This window comes from Anastrepha ludens, chromosome 5 (assembly GCF_028408465.1).
Source record: "Anastrepha ludens isolate Willacy chromosome 5, idAnaLude1.1, whole genome shotgun sequence".
NCBI classification, from domain to species: domain Eukaryota; kingdom Metazoa; phylum Arthropoda; class Insecta; order Diptera; family Tephritidae; genus Anastrepha; species Anastrepha ludens.
In genome coordinates this window covers 101,616,585-101,637,225 of record NC_071501.1, presented here as the reverse complement: position 1 = coordinate 101,637,225, position 20,641 = coordinate 101,616,585, and the positions used below count along the sequence as shown (strand labels likewise).

The 20,641-nt window shown below is 34.1% G+C and overlaps 2 protein-coding genes across 2 annotated transcripts; one reads left to right on the top strand and one right to left on the bottom strand.

Moving 5' to 3' along the window:
- The first annotated feature begins 118 nt into the window (after nucleotides 1-118).
- Nucleotides 119-20,641, top strand: LOC128864128 (uncharacterized). The gene is made up of 4 exons (XM_054103646.1): nucleotides 119-368; nucleotides 645-838; nucleotides 19,595-20,104; nucleotides 20,184-20,641. Exons 3-4 carry the CDS (start codon nucleotides 19,733-19,735, stop codon nucleotides 20,337-20,339), a joined length of 528 nt encoding a protein of 175 aa, XP_053959621.1. The 5' UTR covers nucleotides 119-368; nucleotides 645-838; nucleotides 19,595-19,732; the 3' UTR covers nucleotides 20,340-20,641.
- LOC128864824 (uncharacterized) lies at nucleotides 812-13,897 on the bottom strand. Its single transcript, XM_054104581.1, has 8 exons — nucleotides 13,838-13,897; nucleotides 12,682-13,753; nucleotides 12,165-12,583; nucleotides 9,728-9,919; nucleotides 9,512-9,651; nucleotides 1,410-2,190; nucleotides 1,191-1,340; nucleotides 812-1,120 (listed from the first exon to the last, which is right to left on the bottom strand). Exons 1-8 carry the CDS (start codon nucleotides 13,850-13,852, stop codon nucleotides 1,022-1,024), a joined length of 2,868 nt encoding a protein of 955 aa, XP_053960556.1. The 5' UTR covers nucleotides 13,853-13,897; the 3' UTR covers nucleotides 812-1,021.

Here is a 20,641-nt window from a genome sequence, read left to right as displayed (position 1 = left end):
ATATTTCATAACATGAATTGCCAACTTCATTGAAAGGAATCAAACATTTCGTGTCGAGATGCCTAGTAAAAAAATTAAATGAAGAAGAATTGGAAAAACTAAAAATGTTCAAAAAGCTCACTTTAATTCTGCAATTTTTTAAAAGAGCCACAACTAACTCTATTTATTAAAATTTATACTGAAGTTTTTAAGTTATAGAATTGAAATACAAATTATGAAATGTGAACCAAACGAAAATTATTAAAAAACAAATAATTCAAAACATATTAAAATATCAATGCAAGCTACTAAAAAGTCGTTGATAAAAACTTAATTACGGACATTAGAAAAAACTTTCTATCAATTGGTGCTCGTGGTTTCGAATCTATGTATGCACTTCCGAATAATTGCCATGCAGCAATCATTCGGCTACGGCGGCCGCTAAAGTTTTTTATAATCCTAAATCTAACTTTTAAATTCGATTTATGAGAACTTATACGAACTTTGTCCTTATGATTAGTCACAGAATTGTTGTTAATATGTAGATATTTTTAAAATAAAATTTTGCGTATTTTTTCATAAATGCTTTCTGGAGTAAAAAGTTCAAAAAAGTTAAAATTTTCCCATTTTTTCACCAATAATTTCATTTAATATTTCTTAATTAGTTGTTTTTACGTTATTTATTTATTGAGGCATAGCAGCACATGTAAGGTGTTAGCTAGTATATACAATATAAGTGCATATACAGTTAAACATTGATATATCGAACCTTGATAAAACGAAAAACACAATATAACAAAATAATCCAGCCATATAACGAACAAATTTTGAGCATGAACATCTCTGGAATATATTGACGGTAAGTTCATATTTTCCGTTATATCTAGGTTTTGATATTCTATAAATATTTATAACGAAACTATAGATATAACGAAGCATTTGTCCAACCTCTTCAACTTCATTAAACCGAGGATTCACTTCATTAGTGAGTAATACATTGGGAAGAAAAACAATTCGACGTGCAACTAGTAGCCCACTTGGATTAGTACACCGATGGTTTGTCCACAAAAAGCTTAACGTTGTAAATATCTACATTTGCCAACTCTTGCATCAAGTCCTCGCTTAATTCAACATTTGGGTGCTAGATAAAAAAAAAGATATGTAATCATAAAACAAGCAGTTTTTTTGTTTTGAACACTAATTGCATTTACAATTTTAGCATATTTCCAAAATTCAAGAGCTTTAAAGTTTTCATTCTGTAGGAGATTGATCAACGCTAGGTAACCCCAAACATCAGGTATATGTACTTTAAAAGTTGTACAATTCGCAAATGCCTGTTCCGCCTCTTCCAGTCTTTTCATCTGCCGAATGAAATTTTTTTAAATTTTATGATTATTTTCTTATCACTTCAGATTTACTTTAAAACGTACTTTAAACAAAGCTTTGCCTAAGCCAAAATTAGCAATAATCTTAACGTCGTCACCTTCACTTTTATTAAATGCTTCCACAGCGTTTTCGTATAGTCCATTACTCAACATATGGAAGCCGTAACGTAGCAAAGCCAAAGAATATAATTCGAATTCGATTTCGCTAGATCGCATTAAAATGCTACCATAATTTTGCATTGCTAAATCTATAGCACCGCGACTATATTCCAAATGTCCATTGACGCTCAATAGGAGTGCCTTTTCCGTCTCTTGGTCCTCACGCCCTTTGCTCTTATTTATTGGAAACGATTTGGCTGGATATTTAGCTGGAACTTCATTTGTTAGAATCCTTAGTGTAGTCTGTATAAGATATCGTTCTGATGCAGTGCACTCGTCTTCGCACTCTTTGAAAATGAACTCAGCAAATTTGTACAACCCCAAGCGTATCATCATTTTAAAAACGCTTAAGAATAATGTTTTCTTGGGCGAATTTGGAAACTGTATTTGAAGTGAATTTACTAATTCAAAACGATTCGTTGGTAAACCAAGTCCTTCCAATTCAATTTTATGAGGTAATTGCTCATATCGCCAACGGGTATAATTAATGCCCGGTAAATATCCGCAATATTTGAAAACGCAATGCAGCAATACCCAGAGGCTAATCTCGCCTGGAAAGAGCATAATTGTGTTTCTCAGATTGACGATTAAGTACTCCATGGCTTTATTAAATGTATCTTCATCTGCCAAATTTTCCACATATATAATATATATTCGAATCAATTCACTGAAATTTAAAACAAATTAATATTAACAGATGAACAGTTAACAGTTGCATAGTGAAAAGTTATTCCATATTAAAATATAAATGAACGAAAATCCTGGCGAAAAGAATTTTTAAGTGGCTGGAATTGCAAATTCTGAAAGCAAAAGCACAAAAAGTGTTTAACAATTTTCTTAAGGACCGGAGATTTTAGGGCAAAGCACACAGTTCAGTTATTTTTACCCACAAAAGAATTAGTCTAGACCAGGCGACGGCAATCTTTTGAATCAGAAGAGTCAAATATTACTTACAATTTACAAAATTTCAAAAATTTTCAAAGAGTCATACAATTTTTTCTTGCTATTAATAAATAGTACTCACATAAATTAAGTTTTTTGATAAAATAAAACTAATCTTATTCATAAGAAAAAATATCTATTTATTCATAAGGTGCGTTTCATAATCATAAGACACTTTTGGTATACAATTTTTGAACTACCATAAGCTCTGAAGTAGCTTTTATTTGGCGTCATTTTAACAGTTATAAACTTAAGATATCCATCAATTGCTTCTGGTGCGAAAACTCGCTCTATTTTGTAGAATCGTTATCTTTTTCCAAGAAGCTGCACTTTTGCTAGTCTTTTCAGCGTTTCATAATGATAAGACACTAGTCGAAAATAAGCTTCTGAAGATATAGAAGGTGCTGATTGTTGTTTTGGATGACTTTAATTATAATTTTATTCAATTTAACCTAAACTGCCGAGGGGTTCAATATTATCACAAGAGGAACGTGGAAAAATTTTGGTCTACAAGGATTCAGGCTTGTCAATCAAATTAATTGCAAAAAAAAAAACAGGCAGAAGTCATTGTGTTACCCGGAATTTTTTACGGAGTGCTGAGAATTACAACTTTTTGAAGCCCGTGGGAAGAAAATTGTCACTATCAAGTCGAGAACAGCAAGCAATCATACGAAAAGCTTCTAACTCGACTAAGACTTGCGCCAACTTGGCCGCTGTTGTTCAAAATAAGATTTCAAAAACAACAGTTTAGCGCACATTACAAAGGTGCAATCATTTAAAATTATCAAAAATAAGAAAAGCACCCCATCTTTTGCCACGGCACAAGCTGGCGCGTCTTCAGTTTGCAGAAAAACACCTAGACACCAACTGGGACACAGTTAGATATTTGGAATATTTTGAATGTTACCCAATTTCATATTATTTTTTAAAAAGGTTATATTTTCGGATGAAAAAAATGGAAACTTGATGGACCCGATGGTTTTTTAAATTATTGGAGAGATTCGCGGGAGAGCCCCCTCTTATTTTCCAAGCGCAACTTCGGTGGAGGTTCTGTTATGGTTTGGGGTGCATTTACATCGAAAGCAACTCTTGATATATGTAGAGTTTACATCATCGCGAATGAATAGTGGGGACTACAAAAACGTTTTGAAAAATAGTATCCTTCCTTTTATTCAGGATAATCGGGAAGTGCCCTTCGTTTTTCATCAAGACAACGTTCGAATCCACGTAATTGTTCCACAGAAACTATGGACTGGCCGGCGTGTTCTCCGAATCTAAACCCAATAAAAAATATTTGAGGTATATTAGTCAGAAGAGTTTACGCCAACAATTGCCAATTTTACAACACCAACGAGCTTAAAGCGGCAATTAAGGCAGAATGGGCTTCTCTAGATGTAAATTTGGTTAAAAAGTTAGCAGAATCGATGAAAAAAGGTTATTTTGTGTCGCTAAAGCAAATGGTGCTTCCATAGAATACTAAAATATTCTAGGCAACAGAAAAACAAAAATTCGAAAGAAGTATACTTTCGTTAACCGATCACTTTAATTAAACAGTGTCTTATCATTTTGAATTAAAAGAAGTTCTAAATTCCTTAAAGAAACAAATAATTTTTGTTACTTTAATCAATGTGTAAAATGTTTATTTTCCTCTGAAATCTATATAACTACTTTGAAAAATTAGGGGTGTCTTATGATTATGAAACGCACCTTATATAAGTAGTGTTTTTCACAACAAATTACATAATATCCAATATATATAGCATAATTAGATAATTATTTATTTTTTAAATAAAAAATTAATATAATGAAACATTTACTAACAAAACTAACTATTGCTTCAATAACAGACAATTGAGCAAACAACTTCAATGGGAGTGATGGCTTTGTATGGTTTTAGAAACTTTGGATAAATTTGGCTCATAACTTGTTGTTGTACAATAATTTTCAAGCACGACTCTTTTCATTTGTTATTTGGCTTCTTACTTTAATTTTAATTATATTATTATTACGAAATTAAGATAGGGAGCATTCCAAATGCCAACTTTTCAACCTCACTGTAGCAATCAGGAAAACTATTCCATGCGTCGAAAAAACTCAAGTGCCTTAGCTCGCGGCATTTCTTTTAAAGCTGTCCGCTTTTTTTGCGTTACGTATGTACATACATGCATTTCTGGACCTCCTACACTTCCAACTTGATTTTCAACTTTGTAAATTCTTAAATGGATTAATTGCATTTCTAGCGATCCAGTGTCAATTCCAAATGGCTCAGTGTGGATTGCGTTACTAATTGTGTTGAGAGGATTGGTTTTATTGGTTTTGAATTGCTCACATCTGTCAACAAATCCATCTTTAATTTTTTTCATGACTGTGCTGAAGTAATTCGTGTCAGCAGTTGCACGGGTTTTATCGCGATATTGCTTTAGTAATTGAAATCGTATTAGTTTTTCTTCAAAACAAACAATTCTTCTACCAAAACAAAGGCAGGGTTTCCCTTTCCTTGTTCCTTGCAGTTTTAGATTCAGCTCATTTAATTTCGCTGTGAAATCCACCGTAAAGTAAAATTTTTGCAACTCTCTAATTCAGGATGGTTAATGACTTTACCATTTAGGAATACGTGTATATTTATTTGAATAAAGCACAAAGCAATACGTTTCAACACCTTATCTTTGAAAAGCCAACACACTTTATTGTCAAGAAGGACGTCGGAATACTGGTCTTCATTTCGTTTAAGAATTTTTTATAGTCAGCGAGTACAAGTAGCTGAGAGATAGAATCGGTGCCTAATTCTCGTTAATCGATACAGAACGATTTTAAATGTTTTTTTTTTTTTGTTTTCATGTGGCTCGGGAGCTGCAGGTTGCCTGGTCTAGACGGTTCAGATGGTTCTAGACGGTTTCATTGCCACGATCCTCCTAAAGAAGGCCGCCATTTCCAAAATGCAGTGTCTTGATTTAACCAGGCACACGCATAAATATCGAAAAATCGATGATCCCAACATACTAAACATATGTCCTGCATATGAAGTCCCCCGCACGACACTAACCACGTTTTCACATGTCCCACTAAACCCAATCATCTTACACCCCTTTCTCTCTGGACCCCAACTGTTGAAACAGCAAGTTTCCTGGGCCTACCTTTAGATGAATTAGACGTAGACGACAAGATATTGCTGCGGCGAATACAGCCAAATTCACAAGCACTTATTAATGATCGTAATGTGGATATTTTATCATAGCTAGCGCGTTGAACGGAGAGTTGAGTTTTTTTAGCGTGGACAATTTGCTAATAGTGAAAAACTTTAAATATGCAGTTTACACGAACGGGTGCGATTATCTCAAAGTTTAGTTAAACAAATATATGACTCTTTTCCAACACGATATAGGATATATGGCCGCCCACGCGAGGATCCATTTGGCAAAGAAGCAAAATTCCTTAATTGTATTAAGATCAATTAAATATTAATCGATAAGAATACCATTGAATGCTTAGTAAATTTTAAATGCTTATTAAGTTCTATTTTTTCGCACACAAAATGAGGTCAAAGTAAACCCTTTTCATGGATGCTTATTTCATTATAAAGAGGAAGGTATGCCATTAATAGTTTAAAATAACATCAGGCAAAGTGGCTGCCCTATGTCCTCTATAGCATTACGAATTCCATCTTTGAGGTCTTGAATCGACCCTGGGCAGTTGGCGTAGACCTTCTCTTTCACGTGGCCCCAAAGAAAAAATTCGCAAGGTGTTAAATCACAAAATCTCGATGGCCAGTTGTAATCACCTCTTCGAGAGATAACACGGTCCGGAAACTTCTCCCGTAAAAGATCAATGGTTTCGTTGCGTGTGTGGCACGTAGCGCCGTCTTGTCGAAAATAAACGTTGTCCAGATCAACACCATCCAATTCCGGCCATAAAAAATCGTTAATCATCTCTCGATAGCGCAATCCATTCATTCACAACACCTATTATTGGGAAACCCTTTACTTAAGTGTCAGAACTTGGGTTACTTTTCATTTAATTTGAATAAAAAAAGTACAATAAAAAGTGCTATTGTATATTTTTTGAGCATACTGTATAAACAATATGTTAAGGAAGCTTTTAACAGGAAAATAACATTTTTTTTACTTTCATCTACTGCGGCCGCCGCACAGTGCGGCCGATTCCCAAAAAGCTGGCCAAAAGTCGAAAAAAAAAGTTTCTAGATAGAGTTTTTTTGTCTTTGGGTTGGCTACAGTAATGCCTTGAGTAGTGAAAACCGTTCATAGCAACGTCCTGTACCCTAAGTATCCTCTGTATTTTCAGTCGCAACATGGCCTTCGTTTGAACATCGTATTACTGTCGATGAATAGTGAAAGTTGTACACATTTGAAAGATTTTGTAATGGAGTAAATTGAACAAAACCAAATGGAATCATCTTCGGAAGGTTAGTAAAATACGATAAATCTTTAGTACATATCAATACCTCGACACAAAATTTTTAGCTGCAGCAATACGTAGATACATTTTTTGCAATTTTTTTTATAAAATTTGAGTTTTCAAACTGTATAGTAATACAACGCCGTCATATGCTGCTTTGAAACCTATTAAAGGTTACTCAAAAAAGTAATGGTTACTGAATAAAACAAGATTCAGCTGCTACCACTTGCTACCTTGCGACCCCGAAAACATATAAATTTACATGCATCTTGATTATGTTCTTGAATATACGCTATTTCACGTGAGGGGGTGGCCAATAGGGGTGGAAGGGGGTGGGTTTTCAAAATTTTAAGATCAAATTCGTAATCAGCGACCCGACAACTCCCGAGTAAGAAATTTTGAATCAATTACTTAATTTTTTGAGTTTTGGCCAGCTTTTCGGGAATCGGCCGCACTGTGCGCCGTAGCCGAATGAGTTGGTGCGTGACTACCATTCAGAATTCAGAGAGAATGTAGCTTCGAATATCGGTGAAACACCAAAATAAAGAAACAGTTTTTGAAGTGAAAACTTCTTTAGAATCGTTGGGAGTGATTTGAGACTCGATGAAACAAAAAAGCGACACTACGAAGCGTTATATGTTGATATACGTATATGTGTGTGGCTGCGTACTGCTGAGCCACGCTAGTATAGTGAGTAGTGTAGTATGTATACTACACTGCCTATTACTTGCTTTGGTGTTTAGTTCAAGCGTCATACGTATGTATGTTTGTATGTATGCTAGTACGTATGTGTGCGCGCCTGCGTATTACGGAGCCACGGTGAGCGAGAAGGCATTATGTATGTATACCTATACTACACTACCTAATACTTGCTTAGACCAAGCGTCCTACGAATGTTTGCGTGTATGTTAGTACGTCTGTGTAATATACGCGTTACGACGCTCATAATAGCAACCGCGTGTGCTGTATTGCGTCCGTATTTTTATATTCGCAAATATTTTCATTTTTAAATATTTACCGCAATTGCAGGCGGTGTTGCAATATACCACAATCAAAATGACGGTGCTCGTATTGTAACTCCACAGATAGATCTAAATGCACAGCAACTAGAATCACTGTCTGTTCAGCTCTCTAAAGTGGGAGAAATATGTGCATGCGAAACCAGATTGAGAAACGGAAAAACCGTATTAATTGTGGCAATTTATATTTCACGGAATCAATCAATAAATAGCATCACGGAATTCATTCACGTAAATTTAATAAAGTATACACCAGAAGTATCGCGGATACTTAGAAAAGATTACGATAAAGTTCCAATGATTTTAAGTGGCGATTTTAACGTAAATTTTGCATTGGACACAGCGGTTCCTTTAATTGACTTTCTCAATACAACATTCAATTTAAAAATGTGTAACAATCGCACTGAATCGACAACACGACCAAAAACAACAATTGACGCGGTATTTCAAAGATATGTTGACAACATCGAAACCAAAGCATTTGTATCATATTTTAGCTATCATAAGCCACTCGTATCATTTGTTGAAATTGAAAACATTGAGGATGAATAATAATAAAATGAAGAAAATAAATGAAATATATGAACTTTATAGCAATATTATAATGAACCTATAATTATCCCGCTCCTAATGCTGCTGTCGTCTCATTCTCTCTCAGTTTGTTTTACGGAAGGTTTCACTTCTATCGCGTCTAACCGTTAGACTGGTATTTTTTTTCTTATAGCGATCGTCGCTCGGCAGGCAATGCCAAACCTCCGAGTGTATTTCTGCAATAAATCATTTGCCGTTCGAAGTCGGCTTGAAACTGTAGATCCCTCCATTTGTGGAACAACATCAAGACGCACACCACAAACAAGAGGAGGAGCTCGGCTAAACACCCCAAAAAGGGTGTATGCGCAAATTAATTACTCTGTACAACACAAAGAAAAATAACAATGTGCTGGCATGGATTCTGGTAGTGGGACCAAAAAAATATATGTGCATGTATCGGCGATTTGATGAAAGTTTTCACCGTTTTGCACATGCTCTTGGTATATCGGCTAAGGAAACTATGAAATCTTTGCATTTTAGATATAAAATGTGTTCAGCTGGTAAATGTAAAAGGCAACAGCGAATATTTATGTGGAACATTTTTACCCTTTAACTCCTCAATAGATGACCTTTTTTGTCTATTTTGAGGGAAAGGGCAAAAATACTTATAACAGAGGAATATAACGGGTAAAAAAGATACCACAAAAATATTTGTCATACAATTCTACTATAAGACTCTTAGACTAAGATACACCAAAGCTCAAAGTTCAACTTAAACACCAGAAATAAGCCGAAACGGAAATTGAGTACAATAACTTGCATGTATTGATATTTTACTAAAACTATTTTTTCAAAACTCACTAACGAAATAAACATTTAAACACATATTCTGTTTGAAGTAGAAATCCAAGCAAATTAGGGTTGCCACATACTTATATAAAAATTAAAATTAATTAGCTTAAGTAAAATTGTACAACATTAGCATCAAACAAAAGGTGTTTGTGGAACTTTAATTCAGTAATTCAGCAAATTTCTAAACAGGTTTTTTAAGTAATATAAAAAAATAATACAAATATTTCTTACGTGAAAGTCACAGCCATCTCGAATTGTGCATTTTTTGGTAGCAAATAATACTTCTTGGCCTTTTGAAAGTCTTGTTTTTCCACGTCCATTACAAGTTTGAAAAATGTTAAAATGGTATTGGCAGTAGACAATTTCTCTGCCTGTGCCGAAATAAAAAATGGAAAAGTAAAACACAAAAGCATTTAAGTATTTACATAAAATCGTTGATTTTTTTACCTTGTCGCAAAACGCTTTTGCTAAGCCTTCCTCCCCAAGCGCAGATAAATATTGCGAAGTTGAGAGATATCCAATAATTCGCAGACCATTTTCCGATTGTGTCAACCAATAATGTGGCACTCGGTTTCCAAATTTCAGCAATTTATCATAAGTACACTGCACACCATAACTGTAGATGGAGGTCAGTAGGTTCTAGAAATATATAAAAATATATATAAGTACACCTACATAAGTATGCAGTAATGAATGAATAATTCTCAAGAATCTTGTGCCAAAATTTCAAGTTAATCGTAGTAAAATTGACGAAGTTATGAGTATTTGAGAGCCCGTTGCTCAGGCCAGGTCTCTTTACCTGCTCGACTTGCGTACGCCATAACTCGAAATTTACTAGACCAATCGTTTTGAAATTTTTACACAATAATTCTTCACATAATCCACCTGGTATCCCTGGGAACTTTTTGCTTTTTTTCTTACAACAACGAAAAATCGACACCCCGATCTTTTCTTCCGGCTTCCAACTGCTGCGATAAGTTTAAAAATCGACGAGAAAAAGTACTCCCAGAGATACCTCACGAAACGTCGCGTTTAACAAAGCCATTTTGACTTTTTTATTTCAGATGATCCCTTTGTGAGTTCTGATGTACATACACCTCCGGAGATTCACAATCACTCGTTCAGTTTTCAATATATTGCAATGCAACCTTTTTGAAAACAATATTCAAATGTTGCATTACTCTATGGAAGCTGACTAAGAAAACTAACACTGTCTGTATCGCCAAAAAAAAAAAAAAACATTTATTCACCGTTCCATTCTGTTATTTATTTATTTATTTTTATCTTTATTTTTTGTTTTTGCTTTGCATTTACGAGTATATTTATCCTTTCCTTAACCTTCAATTTAATTTTAACTTCATCCTCTTAATTTTTTTTCTTTTATCTTTATCTTTAACATTATTTTTATATTTATTTTTATCCTTCTCTTTCGTTTCGTTTCGTTTTATTTTATTTTTATCTTTATCTCTATTGCTATTTCTATCTCAATCTCTATACAAAAAAATAATAATAATTGGCGCGTACACTTCTGTTAGGTGTTTGGCCGAGCTCTTCCTCCTATTTGTGGTGTGCGTCTTGATGTTGTTCCACAAATGGAGGGACCTACAGTTTCAAGCCGACTCCGAACGGCAAATATTTTTATGAGGAGCTTTTTCATGGCAGAAAAACACTTGGAGGTTTGCCATTGCCTGCCGAGGGGTGATCGCTATTAGAAAAATGTTTTTATTAATTTTGCTTTCACCGAGATTCGAACCAACGACCTCTCTGTGAATTCCGAATGGTAGTCACGCACCAACCCATTCGACTACGGCGCCCGCCAATCTCTATATATATCTCTATTTCTATCTCTACCTCTGTCTCTATCTCTATCCTTACCTTTATCTTTATTATTTTCCTTATACGAGTACATATTCACCTTCACCCTCGTCCTTATTTTACGTAATTAAATTTATCTTTATTTTTATCTTTACCTTTATCTTTATCTCATTCTTATTTTTATCATTACCGTTAGCCTTTTCTCCATATAAATATTAAATTTAATCCTTCTATAAATCATAATCTAAATCTTTTTCTTAAGTCGCTGCTTTACAGGTTGCTTTAATTCAGTTTCAATATTAAAGCATACATTTAGGAGGCATATACGAGTATGCATGGCATAGCATTTGTGCGAGTATTATTGACATTCTTGAATTGATTTTTTCGCTCTATTAGTCTAATACTTGAAACTTGAGTCTTCATAAAAATATCTTTTGAATGATATGTTTAGGTTTAGGTTTAGCATTAAAAGTGATGTAAATGTTTGCCTATTTATAACATACCCATACATACAAACGAAGTAGAGATATTACGATTTGATATGGGTATGACGCGCAGGGTAAAAGCGACTGTTAATATCTATTGTGGATGAAATATAATCAAACTTTTAAAATGAAGAACAAGAAGCACTGGATGCAGTACTACATTACACTAAGTCTTTCGAAATTACATTAATTGTTTCGATATTTTGGGACAGTTTAAGAAATTGCAATTTAAATTTTTGTTTAATAAATAATTAATTCTTAGTATCAAGGCAGCCGTATTTGTCCGTCTTTTACTGACAAAACTACACAATAAACCAATAAGCTGTTCACTATTTCGCGTAACAACCGTCTCTCACACTACAACTTTAATCAGATTAACTGCCCCGATAATCCGGATTAACGCCCCGGTGTGTCAATGCTATTAGACACATAATTTTCAGAGGACCTTAGCATTTTGCAATTGTATAATAACCTTACTTGCAACGGTATTTTTCAAAATGGTCGAATGAAGAATATTTTTCACATCTTTCACATATTCTTTAATTTTACAAATTGTCTGATTATAAAAATCGATACACACTTACATGGAACTCAATGCTATCTTTGGTGGGTTTTCTAATGTTGAAGTCGCAAGAGATGAGCTTGAAAAATTTGTTATTTAAATTCTCCTTGTAGCAACAAAATATATTTCTAGCATCATCCAACTTCTTTATATCATTCTGTATGATGTAAAAAATTAACTCTTTTATTTGATTTTCAAATTTGTGATAAGCCTCTACGCGATGTTTTAATGATCTGCGAAAGTTTGTTATAGGAATTGGGCGTTTAGTAATTGGTATATCCATACTATTAAGCATAAACGACCCAGTTAGGGGTGTTAGTAAACATATGGAAATAATGGCAAACGTTGGTCCTACTGGTTTAATTACCGAACCCATTTTGCTTCTTGGTCTTTCAATTTTATCCATGTTGTACAGCTCCACTACAAATCTCTTGCTATTCACTATTAATGATGCAAAATTAATGTAAATAAAAATTTAAATATGGTTTTTCTAATATAAATTTTTTCATAATAAATATTTAAATCAATTTTTCACTTGCCATTTGGATAAAGCATTATTGATAGATCAATACGTCCTTGTGCAATTATTTTATCGGGGTTATCGATATGATACAGTTCAACAAGTAGCTGCTGTTCATCGAAAGCTATAACATCTTCCAAAATTCGCACAAATTGTTCGGTTAACACATATCGATGAGTTGAATTATTTCCTATTGTATGATTTTCCAAACTGACCGTTTCAAAATTAATTTTCGAGTGTTCGGCGCGTACAAGTTTGCGAAAGATATTGAACACATTAACGTAGGTATCGCAAAAGATGCCAAGACAATTGTAATTTTTAGGCTCATCTTCTTTCAGGGATGCCCAAGTAAGTTTCAAGCTATTCCCTGCCACTTTTTCATTGTAGAATTTATCGAATGTACACAACTTTATTTTGTCATACTGATTATCTTTGTTGGGAACTTTCGACTCAAAACACAAATCAGCAACCAAGAAATCTACGATGTCGCCTAGATTGGATTCCACATTGAAAATAGACTCGAATGAAATGTAGGCTACGTTGTGGATAGACAGGTCTTTGAGTAACGGTAACAATGCATATATTTCCCACGCAGTCGTGATTGAACTAAAGGAAGTTCTCTTCATCGTTAAAGGATACAAAATGCAATGGAATGTGACCGATTCACGCTTCTTGGTATAGAGCTTCAATAGATCAATATGACCCTGCGCTAGGGATATTAGTTGTTCTTCATAAACTTCTGTTTGCTCTTCTTCCTCATCCTCTTGCTCTTCTGCAGCTTCTTCTTCACGTGGCACCAACACCATTGCACGATGGTAGAGGGTTAATAGCAATGGATTATCACTTAGGATATTCATATCCTCAATATTATCTTGCTCAATCATGAGACTAAAAGTGGGTTTGTACATATCGAATATCGATAGATCAATAATATTATCGGATGGATAAGCATCCACAAGTTTCGTAAGCGTATTTTTCGCCTGGCTCAAATGTATTTCCAATTTTCCATGAACATGCGGAAGATTCTCAATCGTCTTCAATTTTATGTACAGAAATATCCGCTTCAGATGCGATGGAATTTCCACACTTTCCTTTTCAAAAAGCAAAAAACAAAAAACGAATTCTGTTATTAATTCTTTAAAATAATTAAAAGCGTCCAAATATTAAAAATTTACCACCAATGAAGACATTTTGATGAATTTGTAAAATTTTTCTATGAACAATTTTCATTGAATTGATTATTTGACACAAGTTTTGATTGTGAAAATTTTTCATTTTCCTTAGATTCAAACGCGGAAGTGAAAAATTTGGGGTGTGTTTTTAAGGGATTCATTTTATAGGCACGTAAGCTAAGGCGGCCGCCGTAGCCGAATGGGTTGGTGCGTGACTACCAATCGGAAGTGCCTAGGTTCCAATATTCCTGCATGAAACACCAAAAATATAGAAAAAGTTCTATCTAATAGCGGTCGCCGTTCGGCAGGCGATGGCAAACCTCAGAGTGAATTTCTGCCATGAAAAGCTCCTCAACAAAAAATTATCCGCTGCTCGACTTAAAACTGTAGATCCCTCCATTTGTGGAAAGAAATCAAGACACACAACACAAAGAGGAGAAGGAGCTCGGTCAAACACATAACAGAAGTGTATGCGCCAATTATTATTTTTTTGTTTTTGTTTTTACTATTATAAAGTTTTGTTTTACTATCAACAAAATACGTATGATGAAAATTAAGGTGCTACAATGTGGTTGAAGAGAGTTCCATAACAAACAAATTAACACGACCACATATTTTTTGTATTGTTTTAAGGGGACCCGGTGGTCTAGAAATTTCAAAAAATTGAGTTTTGGTTTTTCGATTTTTCGAAAGTATAGTATTTTAAGAATATACTGTGAAATTTTCATGCAGAAATTACCAATATTATAGCTTCTACGTCCCATTAACTAGGTAGAGAGCGGTCCGCACGCTCAAACTTTAAATCCATTTATATCGAAACTACTTTTTTCGGCCTGGTGCTGCCAAAAAAAGATATATTCAACCGAATCGTCTGAAATTTTAATATGTTGCTCACAACATCATATTATTATTTCAATTATTTCATTTTTTTTATTAAAAAACTTAAAAAAACACCGATTTTTAAAGTGTCAAATTCAAAACCGCGCCATTTTGTCAAAAAAAAATTTTTATTCTAGTAGCGGGACGTGGCTACAGCAGTGATGGTAAATGTAGGGAAAATTCCCTACATGTAGGGATTTTTGTAGGAAAAGAAGGACAGATTTTTTCAATTCTCGAAATGTAGGGAATTTTCAAAAAGTACAGAAAAAATTTTAAAATAGCAGGAAATATTAAAAAAGTTCATTTCAAATAAAAAGCCGCAGTAAGATTTCATGCCAGTGTTTTTTTCCTTATGGCAGCATACTTTTAAAGCGTTAATACGGCCACATTGCCATTTTTTTCTTCGTTAACGCTAACGCGATTTTTTCTTCGCGCGAAAATTGTTAGTTGTCCCACGTTTTCTGGTGCTTTTCACTTTTGAAGTAAGTTTGCAATTATTTTAATTTTAGCTTTTTTATATTTAAAATTTATATATTTTACAGAAATGAGCTCCTCCTCTTCAACTGACTCTTCGGAGGAACACCAGGAGAAAAATTCAAGTATCGGAAACAAAAGTTCAATAACAAGTGGCTTGAAGACGACAATTTTAGTGGCTGGTTGAAAGCTGTGGCTAACGATTCATTTAAATGCAAATGCGCTGAGTGCGGCAAAGTTTTGAACTGCGGCAATTCTGATTTGCAGAAGCACGCCGAAGCAAAAATGTACCAAAAAAATATCAAGACATCACTGGGCTACAGTCACACTGATTCATTTTTTTTTTTTGGTTTTTGTGTTTCAGATAAATAGAAGAGTCAAAATGGACAACACCGTTCTGGTCCAATATTTCGGGAGGGTCAATTTCAGCGCCATTTTTAAAATTATTAAAATTAAAAAAATTTTTTTTCATTTTTGTATGTAGAAAAAACTAAATAAAAATTGAAATATCGTTTTTTATTTTTTTATTGTAAAAAAACTCCTGAAAATACCCTAAATTTTCGAGCTCTAGACCACCGGGACCTCTTAATTTTAAACTTTCTAAAGTCTCCGTTTTTTATGACATCAAATAGGTTCAGGTTGAACAAGTGAATAAATAATATAAATCTGTCTATACTCTATAGCTTTGAAATCACTGTTTTAAAGTTCAGAAGCCCGACGCACCCCTAATAGCCTGAAGCAACCTTTTCATAATTTTTTTTTAAGAATATCTTAAGAGTTAGGCTGCAAAGCTAGATAATGTGGACGTTTTATTGTCTATAATTTCTATAAAAAAATATCGACACCACAACTTTCAAAATGAGTTTGATTCCAGCAGTGCACTGTGCGGCAACTGCGTGAGAAATGGTAATAAGACTATTAAACGGTAAAGTAAAAATCAACATAACTGAAACTTACCTTACCAGCAAAGCTCTTCGCGAACATGCACTTACACATCTGAACCAAACTTCTGACAACTTCAGAAAACTTAAAGTGGACTATGCTTCGCTAAAAGTTTAGCAAAGTATGTAGAAATCTTTTTTTAAATTATTAAAACGAAAAAGTTCTAAGCCATTCTGTGAATTACACTGTGGAACAAATTCAGGCTAGCAAAAATTAGGTCCATTCTGAGAGTGGTGGGTGAAAATAGAGGCGAAATTAGAAGACCCGTATTTCGCCGTTTGTTTATGTTAGTTCGAATTTTTTTTTAATCGGCCTTCGAAGTTTGCAGTCAAATGGCGATTTTCAGTATATTGTTTATATGGTTTTTTGGCTATAACTCGTCGACTAATTGATATTTTTTCAATCTGTAAAAGCCAAATTATTGCTAGAGACCTGTGCAACAATTACAATTTTTGAAAAAATTGATTTCGAAAATTTTTGTGGTACTTATGAAGCAAAATGTTGGAAAAATTATTTTTTTTTATGTTTTTTGAAAATATTTTCAACAAAACTAAGTCTTTTTTGCATTTTGTGTGGTCTATAATATGCTTCTCAGTTTCTTAAATAAATGTAATTTGAAAAGAAAATTACGGGATTAAATACTTTGGCAGCTACTTAGACGAAAGTCACAAAATGTTCGAAATATTAACGTTTTCCTTATTATTTCTTAATATCTGGCAAGCAACTCATTGTTTTTCGGTTTTTTTCTTATCTAAAATATAGTTTTCAATCCATCACATAAATATCATGGAAAAAAATATAGTATCAGTCGAAAATTTGTGCGATATACACACATTCATTACATAAAACTAATGTAAAAAAACCCAAAATAAAACTTATGTAGCAGTGTCAAGTGTCCAATTACCATTACCGCACTCAGAATTCGTTCCAGTACCAACATACCGAAGTACTGATCTTCAAACAGGTATCAGTACTACAACCACCGCTGCTGCACCCATGGATTTCTCCTCAGAATTCAACCCTGGTGAAGGTACATCCTATAAAACATCAAAGGACCCAATCCTAATAACACAAAACCAATTGGATGGAATTGTTGCAAATTTGTGTTTGACTCAGAAAAAATCAGAACGACTGGCTTCATTTTTGAAAGGAAATAATTTGCTGACGAAAGGTACAAAAGTAACAGCATATCGAAAACGCCAAAAAGAGTTACAAAAGTTCTTCAATGTCAATGATGCAAAAAATTTCGCTTATAGCAACGATATTGAAAAGTTAATGGAGGCGATAGGGTTAACCTATAAAAAAGATGATTGGCGTCTCTTTATCGATAGTTCACTAATCAGCTTAAAAGTTGTGCTTTTGCACAAGACAAATAGAATGCCTTCTGTTCCGATTGCGTATAGCACTGACACTAGTGAAACTTTCGATAAATTGAAAGACATTCTGGAAGTAGTCAAATATAACGAACACCAATGGCGCATTTGCTGCGACCTCAAAGTAGTTTCCTTGATTACAGGCTTAACAGCATCTGGCCGTCCAAAATATCCGTGTTTTTTGTGCGATTGGGATTCACGATACGGAGAAGATATTAAAGGAAGAAACCAGTACAAACAACATAACTGGAGTAGTCGAATTGGGCGAAAATGGCCTAATGACAATAGGCTACACGAAAGTCTTGTTCCTGAAATGAAAATTTTGTTGCCGTTGCTCCACATTTAACTTGGCATTGCTAAAAATTTTTTGAAATGTATCGCAAAAGACCAGCAGTATTCAACCGCTTGAAAGACATTTTCCCAAGATTAAGTAAGGCCAAAATTCAGGAAGGGGTTGTTAATGGTCTCGACATACGGAAACTAATGAGTCGTCAAGATTTTGAGCAAGTTCTGACAGACCGAGAATTAAATGCATGGCTCGCATTGAAAGCAGTCATCAAAGGACTTTTGGGTAAAGAACGCGAAGAAAACTACAGGCAATCTGTTGCAAACATGTTGGCAGCTTTCGCTGAAATTGGGGTTAATATGTCATACAAAATTCATCTCTTGCATCAGCATCTTGAAAAACTCGCTCAACAGTTGCCAACTGAATCTGATGAGCAAGGCGAACGTCATCACCAAACTGCGCTTCCATTTGAAATACGGTAACTATAGAGTGTGCATATTTTGAATTCCTAGATTTTTCTAATATCTTGGTCAGAGTGCACAATTTAAACATGTTAACGATTGAAAACTATTTTCGTTTCAGGTACAGAGGAAAGAAATCTCCAGATGCGATACTCGCTGAAATTTGTTGGTGGTATAAAAACACCTTTGAAGAAGAGGAAGACGAGGAAACAGAGGAAGAAGGGGAAGACACAGATGAAAATCCAGAATATCTGTTGGACGAAATAATCGATCTCTCTGATGATGATGACGATGACCAAGACATTAGAGAGAGCAGTGGTGTTGATCCACAGCCGCCTGCTAAACGGCAGCTGGCCAAATTATTAATTTAATTTATTTTATTTTTCTACTTAAAACTTTTCATTATTAACATTTCAAAATTATATTTTTTTCCATATTTTTATATTTTCTTTTTCTATGTTTCTTCAAAACCAACACTGAACAAAATTGGTAAATAAAAAATGAGAAATAAATTAATATTAAGCTCAAAAAACGCAAGTTTTGTATTATGACTGTATGCCTAAAGCGCAAATTATCGTCTAAGACAATTTTTTTTTCAACTGAAATTCAATAAAGAAACTGAGAAGCATATTATAGACGACAAAAAAAGTAAAAACACTTAGTTTTGTGGAAAATATTTTCAAAAAACATGAAAAAATAATAATTTTTCCAACATTTTGCCTCATAAGAACCATAAAAGTTTTCGAAATCAATTTGTTCAAAAATTGTACAATAATTGTTGCACAGGTCTCTAGCAATAATTTGGCTTTTACAGATTGAAAAAATATCAATTAGTCGAAGTTATAGCCAAAAAACCATATAAACAATATACTGAAAATCGGCATTTGACTGCAAAATTCGAAGGCCGATTAAAAAAAAATTCGAACTAACATAAACAAACGGCGCGATACGGGTCTTCTAATTTCGCCTCTATTTTCACCCACCACTCTCAGAATAGACCTAATTTTTGCTAGCCTGAATTTGTTCCACAGTGTTATATATTTAAAAGATGCGTATCAATTTCTAAATCAATCGGTTCAAAACTGTTTGAAAAATATGGTTTGGAGATAAACTTAAAAAAGGATAAAAAACTCTGCGGTCTCCTACGTCAACACTACCTTCAAATAATCATAACTTATCTAGTTATTTAGATATTTAAGATATTCCTACAAATATGTACTTTAAAATTAAACAAAAAATAGAATCTTTGAACATTTCAAGTCAAATACTACTAAGTTGTATCGTAATAATTTGTACGACTTTGTATGAACCAATTTCGTAACGAACAGTGCCTATCTCTCCACAGTTCACCATTTTTGTTGTCGTTGTTGCAACTTCACTCCCACGGTTGTCAAAATCAGCTGTTCGATTAAAAGCAATTGATTAATTTACAAACAAAGTGGATACTAAGAGCTCTCAAACAAAATAATAAAAGCTTACTAATATGGGCGCACCTGAATTACCAGGCGATCCTGGAGAGGAAGATATTCACGCGATACAGTCAAACGTACATCATCCTCCAGTGCCTAGCGACGATAGTGATAATGAAATTAACACTGCGGATGCTTATGCTGGCTACCAACCGTTACCCATGGGTGACGATGTCATTGACACATCAATGGATGATAACATTTCTATGGACGATGATTCCGAAGAAACATTACAAATCGCTGATGGTGAAAGTGCTTGTGGAAATGGTGCGCCTACAAATTTGCCAGCGGTAGAGAGTGCCGATGCTGAAATTGAAAGACAGGTGTGGAATGAACCGCGGCCTAAAGAGCTGCAATTGGAATTAGACAATACAAAAACGACGCAGGTAACTAAGATAATTTTTTTTTTATTTTGCATAAGTTTGTGTATATGTATATGTGCTAATATAACTACAATAAATGTAGATCTTAAATGTCATGGCAAATATAACACTACCGAATGCTGTGGTGCCGGATTGGGCTGCGGGTGTGCCGGAAGAACGTTGGAAAGAGGAACTATTGCAACGTATACGTCAACGTGAGGAATCGAGTGCTGGGATTACTGAAGAAAGGAGTACCTAAATAGTATACATTTCGGTTAAAGAATGAGTGACGGTTAAACTGTGTGTATATGTTTGTATGAAAGTTCGAAAATTTTGATTTAAGAGTAACATTCTAAATAATTGTACGAGTACTAAATATGTATAGAACAGCATTTGATTTATAGGCTGTATGTTTTATTGTAGTACTTTGAAGAATTACAATCCGACAAATTATTTTCATGGAATAAATTATATTACAAACGTTTATTGAGATATTGTTAAATTAACATATATGGCTTCAGAAAATAAAGATCAGGGAAGGTGTAATACCCTGAAACAGTT

What these genes read in the sequence shown, in the direction of transcription:
- LOC128864824 (XM_054104581.1), bottom strand. An exon ending in AAGATAGCATTGAGTTCCAT is followed by an intron (nt 9,920 to 12,164) that starts GTAAGTGTGTAT and finishes ATATATTTCTAG; the next exon opens with AACCTACTGACCTCCATCTA. An exon ending in GAGATGGCTGTGACTTTCAC is followed by an intron (nt 2,191 to 9,511) that starts GTAAGAAATATT and finishes TTTAAATTTCAG; the next exon opens with TGAATTGATTCGAATATATA.
- LOC128864128 (XM_054103646.1), top strand. Translation starts at nt 19,733, where the DNA reads ATGGGCGCACCTGAATTACCAGGCGATCCTGGAGAGGAAGATATTCAC. An exon ending in ACAATACAAAAACGACGCAG is followed by an intron (nt 20,105 to 20,183) that starts GTAACTAAGATA and finishes CAATAAATGTAG; the next exon opens with ATCTTAAATGTCATGGCAAA.